Raw genomic sequence first — 15,204 nt, 5'->3', positions numbered from 1 at the left:
CTTCAACAATTAGTGTCCTCAGTTCCCACACGCTTATTGAGTGTTGTTAGAAGGAAAGGGGATGTTAACATTGTATTCTGTTTTTATTTACATTTTACATAATGTCCCAAATTCATTGGAATTGGGGTTGTATATATATATATAATATATATATATATATATATATATATATACACACACACACACACCCACACACACACCAACACACACACACACACACGATGATTTCCATGATTTTCCTTTATAAATCATTGGTTGTTTGGATCAGCAATTTCAGTTAAATATCTCATAAAGCAGACAAACAGTGATATTTGAGAAGTGAAATGAAGTTTATAAGATTTGCAGAAATAACAGCCTCTAAACGCGTCCTACAGCTTCCAATGAGAGTCTGGATTCTGGATGAAGGTATTTTGGACCCTTCTTTACAAAACATCTCCAGTTCAGTCAGGTTTGTTGGTTTCTGAGCATGGACAGCCCTCTTAAATCACACCACAGTTTTTCAATAATGTTCAGGTCTGGGGACTGAGATGGCCATTCCAGAACGTTGTACTTGTTCCTCTGCATGAATGCCTTAGTAGATTGTGGTAAACATACCACTGTCCCAGCTTTTTGAAACATGTTGCAGGCATCAATTTCAAAATGAGCAAATATTTGCACAAATACCATAAAGTTTATCAGTCTGAACATTAAATATCTTGTCTTTGTGACATATTCAATTGAATATAGATTGAAGAGGACTTGCAAATCATCGTATTTTGTTTTTATTTATACTTTACACAACGTCCCAACTTCATTGGAATTGGGGTATTGGGGTTTTGTGTGTGTGTGTGTGTGTATATATATATATATACACACCACACACACACCCACACACAACACACACACACACACACACACACACCCCAGACAAACTCTGCATGACGTCACCCATAAGATTTCTATCGTGACCTGGAAGAGTTTATATGAAGCCCACATCTGGGCATCGCCATATCGTCAGTGCTTACTCTGCCTACGCCATGACGAACTCATAACTGGATAAAGAGGTGGAGCATGGGTGACTGTGACTACGTTTACATGCCGTTAATATTCGGGTTAAGGTCAATATTCCGGTTTCTGAATCAATCAATCATCAATCAATTTTTTTTATATAGCGCCAAATCACAACAAACAGTTGCCCCAAGGCGCTCTATATTGTAAGGCAAGGCCATCATAATTATGTAAAACCCCAACGGTCAAAACGACCCCCTGTGAGCAAGCACTTGGCGACAGTGGGAAGGAAAAACTCCCTTTTAACAGGAAGAAACCTCCAGCAGAACCAGGCTCAGGGAGGGGCAGTCTTCTGCTGGGACTGGTTGGGGCTGAGGGAGAACCAGGAAAAAGACATGCTGTGGAGGGGAGCAGAGATCGATCACTAATGATTAAATGCAGAGTGGTGCATACAGAGCAAAAAGAGAAAGAAACAGTGCATCATGGGAACCCCCCGCAGTCTACGTCTATAGCAGCATAACTAAGGGATGGTTTAGGGTCACCTGATCCAGCCCTAACTATAAGCTTTAGCAAAAAGGAAAGTTTTAAGCCTAATCTTAAAAGTAGAGGTGTCTGTCTCCCTGATCTGAATTGGGAGCTGGTTCCACAGGAGAGGAGCCTGAAAGCTGAAGGCTCTGCCTCCCATTCTACTCTACAAACCCTAGGAACTACAAGTAAGCCTGCAGTCTGAGAGCGAAGCGCTCTATTGGGGTGATATGGTACTACGAGGTCCCTAAGATAAGATGGGACCTGATTATTCAAAACCTTATAAGTAAGAAGAAGAATTTTAAATTCTATTCTAGAATTAACAGGAAGCCAATGAAGAGAGCCAATATGGGTGAGATATGCTCTCTCCTTCTAGTCCCCGTCAGTACTCTAGCTGCAGCATTTTGAATTAACTGAAGGCTTTTTAGGGAACTTTTAGGACAACCTGATAATAATGAATTACAATAGTCCAGCCTAGAGGAAATAAATGCATGAATTAGTTTTTCAGCATCACTCTGAGACAAGACCTTTCTGATTTTAGAGATATTGCGTAAATGCAAAAAAAGCAGTCCTACATATTTGTTTAATATGTGCTTTGAATGACATATCCTGATCAAAAATGACTCCAAGATTTCTCACAGTATTACTAGAGGTCAGGGTAATGCCATCCAGAGTAAGGATCTGGTTAGACACCATGTTTCTAAGATTTGTGGGGCCAAGTACAATAACTTCAGTTTTATCTGAGTTTAAAAGCAGGAAATTAGAGGTCATCCATGTCTTTATGTCTGTAAGACAATCCTGCAGTTTAGCTAATTGGTGTGTGTCCTCTGGCTTCATGGATAGATAAAGCTGGGTATCATCTGCGTAACAATGAAAATTTAAGCAATACCGTCTAATAATACTGCCTAAGGGAGCATGTATAAAGTGAATAAAATTGGTCCTAGCACAGAACCTTGTGGAACCTTTAGTCTGTGAAGAAGATTCCCCATTTACATGAACAAATTGTAATCTATTAGACAAATATGATTCAAACCACCGCAGCGCAGTGCCTTGAATACCTATGGCATGCTCTAATCTCTGTAATAAAATTTTATGGTCAACAGTATCAAAAGCAGCACTGAGGTCTAACAGAACAAGCACAGAGATGAGTCCACTGTCCGAGGCCATAAGAAGATCATTTGTAACCTTCACTAATGCTGTTTCTGTACTATGATGATTCTAAAACCTGACTGAAACTCTTCAAATAGACCATTCCTCTGCAGATGATCAGTTAGCTGTTTTACAACTACCCTTTCAAGAATTTTTGAGAGAAAAGGAAGGTTGGAGATTGGCCTATAATTAGCTAAGATAGCTGGGTCAAGTGATGGCTTTTTAAGTAATGGTTTAATTACTGCCACCTTTTAAAAGCCTGTGGTACATAGCCAACTAACAAAGACAGATTGATCATATTTAAGATCGAAGCATTAAATAATGGTATGGCTTCCTTGAGCAGCCTGGTAGGAATGGGGTCTAATAAACATGTTGATGGTTTGGATGAAGTAACTAATGAAATAACTCAGACAGAACAATCGGAGAGAAAGAGTCTAACCAAATACCGGCATCACTGAAAGCAGCCAAAGATAACGATACGTCTTTGGGATGGTTATGAGTAATTTTTTTTCTCTAATTTTTTCTCTACAACTCTGCTTCCTGGTCCCTGTTAAAGATTTTATATATATGTATATATATATATGTGTGTATATATATATAATTTCTTTGTAAATAGTACTGAGTGAGTGGTGATCAGATCACATAAACAGTTAAATTCCGCAAGCGATGATACAGACTCGTCTGTTAATGCAAAGCAGTTAAACTCTGTAAGGAGGGTGCGGACTCCTCTGTTTATATACGCGTACCGGTAGGGGCTATAAAGTGATCACATAAAACAGTTAAACTCCGTAAGCGATGATCAGAATCGTCTGTTATGAACACAGTTAAACTCTGTAAGGAGGGCGGACTCCTCTACGGTTGCGAGGACGCACGTAGTTAAATTCCGGAAGGAGGATACGGACTCCTCTGTTTTATACGTAAAGGAAATCCCGGGTAGAAATACGTGCACTGTAAAAAGCAGTTTAAATTTGGCAGGGACGGCGGAGTCCCCTAATGCAGGACATTAGTTAAATTTCACGGGGAGGGCGAGCTCCCCTGGCATAAGAATACGCGTACGATTCTTAAAAGTGTTTCTATGTGTTAATAGTGTTTTGTGTAAGTGTAAATAACTGTGTGAAAGTGTAATACTTGGACAACCCATTGGTGGACACCAGTGACCAGGGAGGTGCCTATCCTATGATAGAAGTACCAAATCCTCGTGCAGGAACAGCAGGACATCGATCAACCATGCTCGTATATCGAACATGGAATGCTGATGATATCAAAGCAGCAGTTGACATGATACCATCGCCACATGTCGATATTGAGGGATTTATGCAGGATATAGAAAACATTAGAAGTTCTTACCACCTTAGTGGACCTGAAGTCCAACAGGTGTGGATGAAGCATGTGGCCCTAAATGGAGTCAGATACGCGGAGACTGGAATCCTGCAGACCAGGATGGCGTACCATTGCCACATGATGATCCAGTCTTGAAAACAAGAGTGGAAGCTATGATTACACGTGCAAAAGTGGTGTTAGGACCAAAGATAAATTATACTGAAATTACCAGGACAACTCAGAAAGAAGGAGAACCATGGACAGAGTTTAGATGCAGATTTGAGAGTGTATTTAGGGTCCATAGTGGCCTATTGCCAGGAACACCAGTGTATGAACACAATTGAAAAACGCTCTGATCCAACATTCCAATAAGGATATAAACGCTTGGATACAGAAAACATTGGATTGATTGCCTACAGGCACATTTGGAAGAAACACATACACACTGCTGTCATGCAGAAGGAGTCTTAAAGCAGAAAAAGACAGGGAACAGCAACAAAGGAGGTGTATGTAGCACACGGAGATGATGAAATATGTTACCAACAGGGTAACTTAAGACAGCAGAAGCAGTGCAACGCCCCAAAAGCATGGCAAAATAGACAAGGTGGACAGCCACAACGTCAAGGCCATGGCAACCACAACAGCAGCACAGACAGGGAGGGCCACACGGGGTCCCCTAATTTGTTGGAACTGTGGAAGAGAGGGACATATGTATAGAAATTGTCCGATCCACCTACTGAGGGAGCAGCAGGAGGAATTCCACAACGGAATAATCCTCCGCAGCCCCAGTATCCACAATGACTAGAATCCATAATCCATGATTCCACATACAGATAGGCAGTCTGATTGTGATATGGATCTGTGTGCCTTACTGGGAAATCCGGAACCAAAACCAGAAGTGACTTTGTGGTAAATGGACGACCAGTGACATTCCTTTGTGATACAGGAGCATGTAGACCACATGTATGACAACATACCTGTCCATCAATTAAGCAACGAAATCTTTAGGGTTCGCTCTGCAAATGGACAAACATCAGACATCCCTATCACTAAACCCATAACGTTGGCAGATCCATTTGGCCTGACATGTACTATGTCAGTGTTGAGCATGCCACAATGTCCAGTTAACCTTTTAGGACGAGACGGATTGACTGCATTGGGCTTGTCCATAATTGTGGAACAAGGGGAAATTAGTTGTTGAACGCACAGGAGGCGTTAACATGGTAGAGAAGAAAGCGATGACCCCACATTCCACTATTACTATATATTGACCTTCAGAAGAAGATGCTGCAGGATGGGGTAAAGATGTCGTCTTGCAAGCGACAGCCCTACTAAAAAATCCTGAAACAAAAGATGTCACCACCTGACCTGCATGTCACAATGTGCATAAAGATCTTCCAGGTCCGGATGGTGACTATGAAAACAAATTGAAAAACATTTCACCTGTGAAGCTGACAATGACCGATTTGATTCATGATGGCAACTCAACAGCTGTCATAAACAGTGACAGGTGCCACTGAAGACATTTAAAATTGAGATTCACAGGTATGCCTTTGCATGTGTCACTTTGTAGCCATATTTGACAGAATGGCAAGAATTGGGACTGACAGTCATAACAGCTTTGTCAGCCACTGATTGGAGCAGAGTTGGACCACGAACGGAGTTCAGTCCATCAACTAAATTGTATAAGTGCCAGTTAATGTCTCATTGGTGCTGACAGCTGGAAACACACATTGATGTGTCCCCTTCACAATCCTGAGTGTTTCAGTTGAGTCCTGAAGAGGATGATCTTCTCTCTTCTGTACCATCAGGATTGTGGACAACAGGTCCTTCAGACGTAGGACTGATAAAAAATGCACAACCGTAGTTATAAGACCAAAAACAGAATACAGACCATGTGTAAGACGTATCCTTGAAACCTGATGCAATTGAAGGAATCAGGCCAGTAATAGAGAATTTATAACAGCAGGAGTAATAGTGCCATGTCCAGATTCACCATGAACACACCCATATTTCCTGTAAAAAAGGCTCCGCCCTCAGTGGGGTGGAGATGATTCAAGATCTGCAGGCAGTAAATGCTGCTGTGATTAAAAGAGCACCAGTGTCCCAGATCCACACACCTTGTTAAATTCGCTGAGGACCAATTCTAATAGTTTCTCAGTAATGACATAAGTAATGCATTTTTCTCTGTGCCAGTACACCCAGATAGTCAATTCTGGTTTGCTTTTACCTTTAAAGGACAACGATATACATTCACCAGATTACCGCAGGGTTACGCAGAGAGTCCACTATTTATTCTCAAGTCATGTCAGCATGTTTAGCTAATTCGTTCCACCGGCAGATAGCCAACTATTAGTGTATGTCGATGACATTTTGATTGCCTCTGACACACGAGAAACTGCATAACTGACACAGTAGGCATTATTATGTTTCTTATTTGATAATGGCCACAAGCGAGTAAAAACAAAGTTCAGTTGTGTAGGGATAAAGTAAAATATTTAGGACATGAATTATCAGCCACAGGGCGTACTATCCTGTCTGACAGGAAGGAAGCAATTTTGCACGCTCCAAAACCACAAACCAAAAAGCAGATGATGTCATTTCTTGGACTGACTAATTACTGCAGGGCATGGTATCCCTGCTATGCAGAATTGACTAGTCCACTTTCTGATTTGATGTACAAGGATGATATTTCAATGTCAAACCGTGTTGGAATGGAACAAAGATGCTGAGGAAGCCTTTGTAAAAGTAAAACAAACATTAGTGTCATCACAGTTTTGGCACTACCAGATTATAGTAACCATTCATTCAAACAGTTGATTGTAAGAATAAGTTCATGACTAGTGTTTGGGTTCAAGTGTATGGCTCAAAATTGAGGCCAGTTGCCTACTACTCATCTAAATTGGATGCAGTAGCAAGTGCTTTACCACCATGCGTACAGGCTGTTGTTGCAGCCTCTATGGCTGTTCAAGTAGCAGTAATGTTGTTCTATTCCATCAGTTGACACTGAAAGTTCCACATGCAGTCTCTGCACTTCTGTTGCAGACAAACATGAGCCTTTTGTCCCCAGCAAGACATCTTCGTGTATGTCCTTGCTATTATCACAACCACATCTTACGGTAGAGCGCTGTACAACATTGAATCCATCCACATTGATACCCTTACCTGAGGATGGTGAGCCACACAATTGTCTTGATGTAGCTACGGTCTGTACGAAAGCACGCCCAGACCTCCGGGACACACCCATCCCAAACAGTACAATTGTGTATGTGGATGGTTCTTCCACTAAAAACGCTTATGGACAACACAATCTGGATATGCTGTTGTCACAAATTCAGAAGTATTGGATTCTGCTTCATTGCCATCCTCATTTTCAGCACAAGCAGCTGAATTAGTTTGCTTTAACTGCAGCTGCTATCTGTTTAAAGGTACGGCTGTGTCATTTATACAGACAGCCAGTACGCTTTCAGCACAGTGCATGTGTTTGCAAAACTGTGGGAAGAGCGTGGAATGGTGACATCATCTGGAAAGCCAGTGACTCATGCCACTCTCCTAACTGCACTACTGAAAGCTGTGAAATTGCCTAAACAAATTGCTATATGCAAATGTGCGGCTCACACCAAAGGCTCTGACAGTATTTCAAAAGGAAATGATTTTGCTGACAGAGCAGCAAAAAGAGGCAGCAGCAGCTTCTTCTATTTTTGTTGTACAGGAAACTACTCCAGATTTGCATTTAGGTCATACACTGCTTGCTGACATGCAACAGCAGGCAACTGACAGAGAAAAACAAATGTGGATAGCTAAAGGAGCTACGTATGCAAATGATTTGTACGTATTACCACAAAAGAAACCCATATTGCCAAAAAATATGTTTAAATGGGCAGCTATTATGAGCCATGGCGTGATGCATGTCTCATCAGGGGGTATGATATCGCAATTGCAATCTATTTTTTGTCTTTATGGGTTCGATGCATATGCAAAACAGCATTGTAGAGCATGCATGACATGTGCAAAACACAACTCACAAGGCAATTTGAGACCCCAAAGAGGCAAATTTCCAACACCACAATATCCCTTCAAGTGATTCATATGGATTATATACAGCTGAGTAAACATGAAGGGAAGGAATTTTGTTTAGTCATAATTGATGCCTTCTCAAAATGGGTAGAATTGTTCCCTACAAAACATGCAGATGCACTTACAGTGGCTAAGGCATTGTGCAAAGACATCATTCCACGATTTGGAATACCAGAAACAGTCTATTCAGATAATGGAGCGCATTTTGTTAATACAATAGTGCAATACGTAGGAGAAGCGCTACAGGTCAATCTCAAAAATCATTGTGCTTATCATCCACAAAGCGCCGGAATAGTGGAAAGGATGAATGGAACAGTAAAAAACAGACTTAGAAAGACAATGGAGGAAACAGGCAGACCATGGACGCATTGTGTAGATTTGGTAAAAATGTATATAAACATAACTAGTACCATGGGGTTGACACCGTATGAAACATTGTTTGGCAGAAAATATCGATTGCCATATTATGGACAAATTTGGGATGTACCTGAGGAAGCCAATTTGGCGGATTACATGAGAAAAATGTTAGAAGGACAACGAGGGAGAGTTCCAAACACTGATGATCCCATTTCTCCACAGGAGGACCCTAAAGTGGTACCTGGAGACTGGGTGTTGATAAGAAGCATCAAGAGAAAACACTGGCATTCACCTAAATGGGAAGGGCCCCATCAAGTACTACTCACAACACCCACAGCCTTGAAAATTGGGAAAAGAAGTACATGGATTCATTTGACTCACTGTAAGAAAGTCATTTCTGCAGACACAGACAAACAGTAAGAACAGTAGGACAAGACTAGTAATAGTGTGTGAGCTTGGTGTTAAGATCCAGGTTAGACACGAAAGCTAGCAGAAGACATTAAGAAGCCACTGTTCTGAACATAGGTGTGCTGTAGTGTGCAGAAATGGCGAAAGAAAAAAAAAACAAAAGAACGAGGGTTTCTGGACCCCATGGACAGTCCTTGTTATGCTACTTTTCTTTTTCGGATTGGGCTTATTATTAAAAGCCATAAGCACGAGACATGATAACAAGGATCACCTCCGCAGATTGCAGAGACCAAAAAGAAGTAACGAAGACCCCAGTCCGATAATAAATGCCACAGTACATAGCTGTGATAGGAACAATGCGTACCGATTTGGTATACAAGCCTGCATTCCTAGAAAAGCTTCTGTGGTCATCTCTGTACCATATAGTGCTCTTACCCATGGAATATGGGATGGTGGGGATGGTGACAGAGGGACTAATTACGGAAATAGTTTCTCATGGTATATGACCAATGATCAACAAGATAAGAGATGGGAAACGTTGGTAGCCGATGAATGGAGTAGATGGACACCAAGATGGGCACAAACCGAGTGGGCTAAGTACCAGAGTCAAATTCTCAAAATGTATCAAACAGATGATAAGCTGTCTATAGTGGTGAATACCACAGAAAAAGGAACCATATTCCCACCTGATATAGAGGGAGACTGTTGGTTGTTCCTCCTTTGGGTATACAAAAAAGGAAAAGATCCGTATTTCCATTTTTTCCTCTGTGAAACAGATAGAGTACAGCAACCAATATTGACCGAATTAAGTACGTCAAAGGGGGTGTCCATACAAGCAAAGGGGGTGTCCATACAAGCAAAGGGGGTGCCCATACAAGCAAAGGGGGTGTCCGTACAAGGCACAAAAGACATGAAGGCAGATGACTGGTTCCTAGTAACTACAGGAATTAGTGGACAAAATAACAATTGGCTTTTAATGGCAGAACAAGCAGGACTAGCAGCAAAGAAGGACTGTGTTGTATGTATGGGACCCAGACCTATATTACAGGTAATACCGGCAGCATTACCCAAAGACTGTCTGCTGACTGTTATGACACAGACATACATTGCGGCAAACAATTGTTCTAAGTGGGACAAGATCTATCCATTGACCAAATTGACTAAGATCAAACCTTTATTTTCAAGCAAAGTTGGGCATGCTAACCATACATGTGTACACTTGACAGGGACAAGTAAGACTTTGGGTAGCTTAAGCCACACTGCCTGGTGTAAGAATGTGGTCCATAGTACTCCCACATTCAAACCTGTCGGTAGGAGTGATGTATGGTGGTGGTGTGGTGATAACAGAATCTTTGACAGACTGCCACGAAATGTGTCAGGTTATTGTGCATTAATATCATTATTGTTACCAGTTGAAGCCATACCCATGACCCCTGAAGACGTTACGACATATGCAGCCTCTCTTATTCCTGAAGATTGGCAGAAAGGCATAGCCAGACATAGAGTAAAAAGAGAGTGGAAAGGAGTAGGAAATCCAACATATATTGACGCAATAGGAGTCCCCAGAGGAGTGCCTGACGAGTATAAACTGGTTGATCAAATAGCAGCTGGATTCGAATCTTCCATCTGTTGGTGGTGTTCAATTAATAAAAACGTGGACAGAATAAACTACATCCACTACAATGTGCAGAAATTAGGAAATTGGACTGAGGAAGGATTTAAGGCTGTCCATTCACAGTTAGAAGCCACGTCCCTTATGGCCTTCCAGAATCGTATTGCTCTGGATATGTTGTTGGCGGAGAAAGGAGGTGTTTGTGCCATGTTCGGAGAACAATGCTGCACATTCATTCCCAACAACACGGCTGCAGACGGCAGTCTCACTCAAGCCATTGACGGGCTGAGGACGTTGAACAGGAAGATGAAAGAGCACAGTGGAGTAAACACCGAAGGCTGGGATTGGTGGCTGGAAGGGATGGGAAGATGGAGGTCTTTGATTTCTTCACTATTAGTGTCTATAGCAGTATTTGCTGCAATTCTAACATTGTGTGGATGTTGTTGTATTCCATGTCTCCGAGGCCTTGTAAATAGAATGATAACCGCAGCAATAAGTCCAGGACCAGGAGGGGGACCAGCATCATATCCACTCCTGGGGCAAGACGACACCGAGGAGGACAATGACTCCCATGACCTGTACCCAGACCCATGGAAGTATGATGACCCAGACACCGATGATAGTGACAATGATGACGTCACCTCTGGGGTGTAAGCCTATAGAACATACCATGATGAACCTCTTAGTGAAAATCTCAAAAAGAAGTGCTAAGCTAGGTGATAACTACTACTGTATGTTTAACAGGTGATAAACAGGAGGGGAATGTTAAAGATTTTATATATATATGTTATCACTATTAAACATTTGTACCTTTTGTCTTCTTTCTGATGGGAACGGTGTTGTGCTGTTTGCACTTAAACCCGAGAATGTACGTGTTATTCAACCTTGTTTTAGCATGCTGGGGTCAATCTGAACTGGGAATGAGGAGCTGGATGTACTTATTATTATTATTACACAACTTGTTTTTGTAGCCGCTAACGACTGGGAGTAAAAGAACTGAAGGTTGAATTTTGACTGATTGTGATGTGATGCTTAGTGTTCCAGGCAGATGCAGAACAGCTGATAACTGCGAACGAGATGTGCTGACCTTCGACGATAAGAGTAAAAGAAAGAAACTGTTTTTGCTTACAGCTGCACTTATTGAAGTGTGTGTTTATGTTACGGGAAGAAACTTGTCTTGCGTCATTCCCCCCACCCTTAGGACAAGTTTTTGTTTATGTGATGAGGGATTCACTAATAAAAAGAGCGAAGCGCAGGCCAGACTTTAGTGTAGCCTTGGTGTACAGCCTGACTGCACTCCGCGCGTAAAATTTGATTTTCTGTCTCACTGGTGTTTCTTGACTCTGTTTGTCTTGTTAAAGGTTTTAAAAATGTTTGGAGGAGAAAATACCCAACAGTCCCAACCCTGGATAGTCACAGTTTGGAGGATTTAAGAAAATTGGCCAGATTTCTAGAAATGAGAGCTGCTCCATCCAAAGTGGGATGGATGCCGTCTCTCCTAACAAGACCAGGTTTTCCCCAGAAGCTTTGCCAATTATCTATGAAGCCCACCTCATTTTTTGGACACCACTCAGACAGCCAGCAATTCAAGGAGAACATGCGGCTAAACATGTCACTCCCGGTCCGATTGGGGAGGGGCCCAGAGAAAACTACAGAGTCCGACATTGTTTTTGCAAAGTTACACACCGATTTAATGTTAATTTTAGTGACCTCCGATTGGCGTAACCGGGTGTCATTACTGCCGACGTGAATTACAATCTTACCAAATTTACGCTTAGCCTTAGCCAGCAGTTTCAAATTTCCTTCAATGTCGCCTGCTCTGGCCCCCGGTAGACAATTGACTATGGTTGCTGGTGTCGCTAACTTCACATTTCTCAAAACAGAGTCGCCAATAACCAGAGTTTGATCCTCGGCGGGTGTGTCGTCGAGTGGGGAAAAACGGTTAGAGATGTGAACGGGTTGGCGGTGTACACGGGGCTTCTGTTTAGGGCTACGCTTCCTCCTCACAGTCACCCAGTCAGCCTGCTTTCCCGACTGCTCGGGATCTGCCAGGGGGGAACTAACGGCGGCTAAGCTACCTTGGTCCGCACCGACTACAGGGGCCTGGCTAGCTGTAGAATTTTCCACGGTGCGGAGCCGAGTCTCCAATTCGCCCAGCCTGGCCTCCAAAGCTACGAATAAGCTACACTTATTACAAGTACCATTACTGCTAAAGGAGGCCGAGGAATAACTAAACATTTCACACCCAGAGCAGAAAAGTGCGGGAGAGACAGGAGAAGCCGCCATGCTAAATCGGCTAAGAGCTAGTAGCTACGCTAACCTAGCGGATTCCTAAAAACACGCAAAGTGAATAATGTGTAAATAATTTAGAGGTGATTCAGCAGAAGGAGTGCTTTAGTTAAGGCACGTAAAGATTACACTGGGAAACAAATCGTAATCTAGATAACTAGATCAATCTAACTGCGCAGATTAAACAGCTAACAGATACAGAAAAACACCGCTGTGCTCCGGAACAGGAAGTGATACAATACCGCAGTGAGAGCCTATTAGGAATAACCTGTTTACATGCTTAAGCAGACAGAGTTACTCCTGTATACATGGTCATTGGTATCATTTGGAATATCCCCATCTAAACAGTGACGCACGTCTTCCACTGGTGCTTGATTTGGTCTGGCCTTAGTGCAAATCCTGCTTCGTGTAAAACCCCTCACTACACACTTTTCTCAAACAGGCATTAACATTTTTCTCATTTTTCTCTCCTGCGGGCTCCCTCCGCATCAAAACAGTGAGCGTAGTCTCTGGACCTGTTGCCAGATTTGGCGCAGAGAGGGGGGCAGTGTTTACCGAGCCCGCAGACACGGTAAGCGCATCGTGGGCAGTGAGAGCAATAGCGGTGATATGCCTACTGGTGCCACGACCGGCCCGCCTGATAAGGACGCAGAACACAATGCGCTGTTTATCTCTGCTTCTGTGGCGTCCGGTGGGTTGCGCGCGCCGCATACAAGTAGTTGCCGTACTCAAAAGACCAAGATTCCTTGCGGATAGGACATGCGCAGAACACAAAATAATGTTCCTTTCTATGGGGATATCCCGATGCGCATTTATATGACCTGATATTCGGGTTAGAAAAGGAGTAACCCAGGGGTCTTATTCGGGTTTTTAAAAACCGGAATATGAGCATATTCGGGTTTTTGCAGGTGTTTACATGGCCGTGCGCAACCGGGTTATTGCTAATATTCCGGTTATGAAAGGGTTATTGGCTGCATGTAAACGTAGTCACTGTGTGATGAAAGAAGCCTGACCACGCTGACATCTTCAGGCCTGAACCAGCTAAGCTAACAGGCTAACCTTGGTTTGGGTGTTTATCAAATCATATTTCTGAGGAACTGCATCGCTTCTAAAAAGGGATGTAATGATCATGCATGGTGCAGTTATAACTGCCTCAGACCAAATACAAATCCATAATCACTGTATAGATATATAAATAAGCACACACATACACACACACACACACAAAAAGAACAGCCAGAGCATCATCATTTGACAAAACTGGAACAAGGCGCATCACTTAGAAAAGTCAACCAACACCCGTAATAAATGTGTACAGCTCAAGAAATAATGAAGGTTATGTGACCAGGTGGACACACCTGTTTAATGGACACCTCTGGACCTCAAGTAAAGCACCATCCTCTCTGAAACGGAAACCTGAGCTGGATGGACTGGCAAAGGTGGAGATGAAACGTCCCAGGGAATGAAAGGCAGCTTGGCGCACCTGAAAGTGGAAGAAAGAGGCAAAAGCCTAAAGGCACATCTTGTACTGCTTCATGTTCTTTGACTTAAAAAAAGTATATGCAGCAATGTTTTAATTACAGCCTTTTCAGTTTGCTTTAACTCACTATTACTTGGCTATATTATTAACCTCGCTTGCTTGGTCTGTACAGGAATATCAGACCTCTGTCTTTTTTGTAATTTGTTTATTATATGGCTGTTCAGACCTGTGTTTTCATCTTGTTTGTCTTCATTTTGCTTGTCCACTTCAAGCTCATTTGCTGTTAATTCCTCCAATTCAAACTCGTCAGTGTAATAAAATTTGCTCGGAAACCGGTCCTCTTCGTCACTCATAATTTCTTTGTTCGCTTTATGTTTTATTTTGCACTGTGAAAATTGTAAACAAAGTCACAAATCTAATCCGCGATCCAGACCGACTGTCATGGTTACAGTCTGATATGGGAAAATATCAGACCGAAAATCAGCCAATCACAGCGCATATACTGTCATAGCCATATGATAATAACAGATTTTTTTGCTTTTTAAATACAGTATAGATATGCAACTTATTTTCATTACATACATACATACATACATATTTATTTATTTAACTTGAAAGGATAAACCCCTTGAGATTTACAATCTCGTTTTCAAGGGGGTCCTCAATAATAACAACAAAACATCCAATGGGCAAGACATGCAACAGTACATTCATAACAAAATATACAAACAAAGGCAACAATACAACTACAAACATTTAATTATACACAAATATATCTACATGCACACACCAACAACCAATTACACCACACACACAAAGCTCTCTATCACTCTCCCATTAATACTCCCATACAAAATGAATTATGGACAAACAGAATCAAAAACAGTTGCATATGTTCTTAAGGTGTTGTACAAGGGCACTTTTAAATACAGACAAAGAGGTTATAGAGCGGACAGAGGAAGGACAGCTGTTCCTATATAACATGCTCGCGCGCACGCAC

At 42.1% G+C, this 15,204-nt stretch overlaps 1 protein-coding gene across 2 annotated transcripts in view; it reads right to left on the bottom strand.

Moving 5' to 3' along the window:
- The window catches only part of ppp4r1l (protein phosphatase 4, regulatory subunit 1-like), a 67,746-nt gene that overhangs the window by 30,652 nt on the left and 21,890 nt on the right, over positions 1-15,204 (bottom strand). For both annotated transcript variants that reach the window (XM_034166029.1, XM_034166030.1), the window contains exon 10: positions 14,083-14,207. In XM_034166029.1, coding sequence (XP_034021920.1) covers positions 14,083-14,207 — 125 coding nt within the window. The remainder of the gene's footprint in view (positions 1-14,082; positions 14,208-15,204) is intronic.

Source organism: Thalassophryne amazonica, chromosome 3, assembly GCF_902500255.1.
Source record: "Thalassophryne amazonica chromosome 3, fThaAma1.1, whole genome shotgun sequence".
NCBI classification, from domain to species: domain Eukaryota; kingdom Metazoa; phylum Chordata; class Actinopteri; order Batrachoidiformes; family Batrachoididae; genus Thalassophryne; species Thalassophryne amazonica.
Note: the sequence above shows the minus strand (reverse complement) of the source record. Positions and strands in the feature narration are given on the sequence as shown.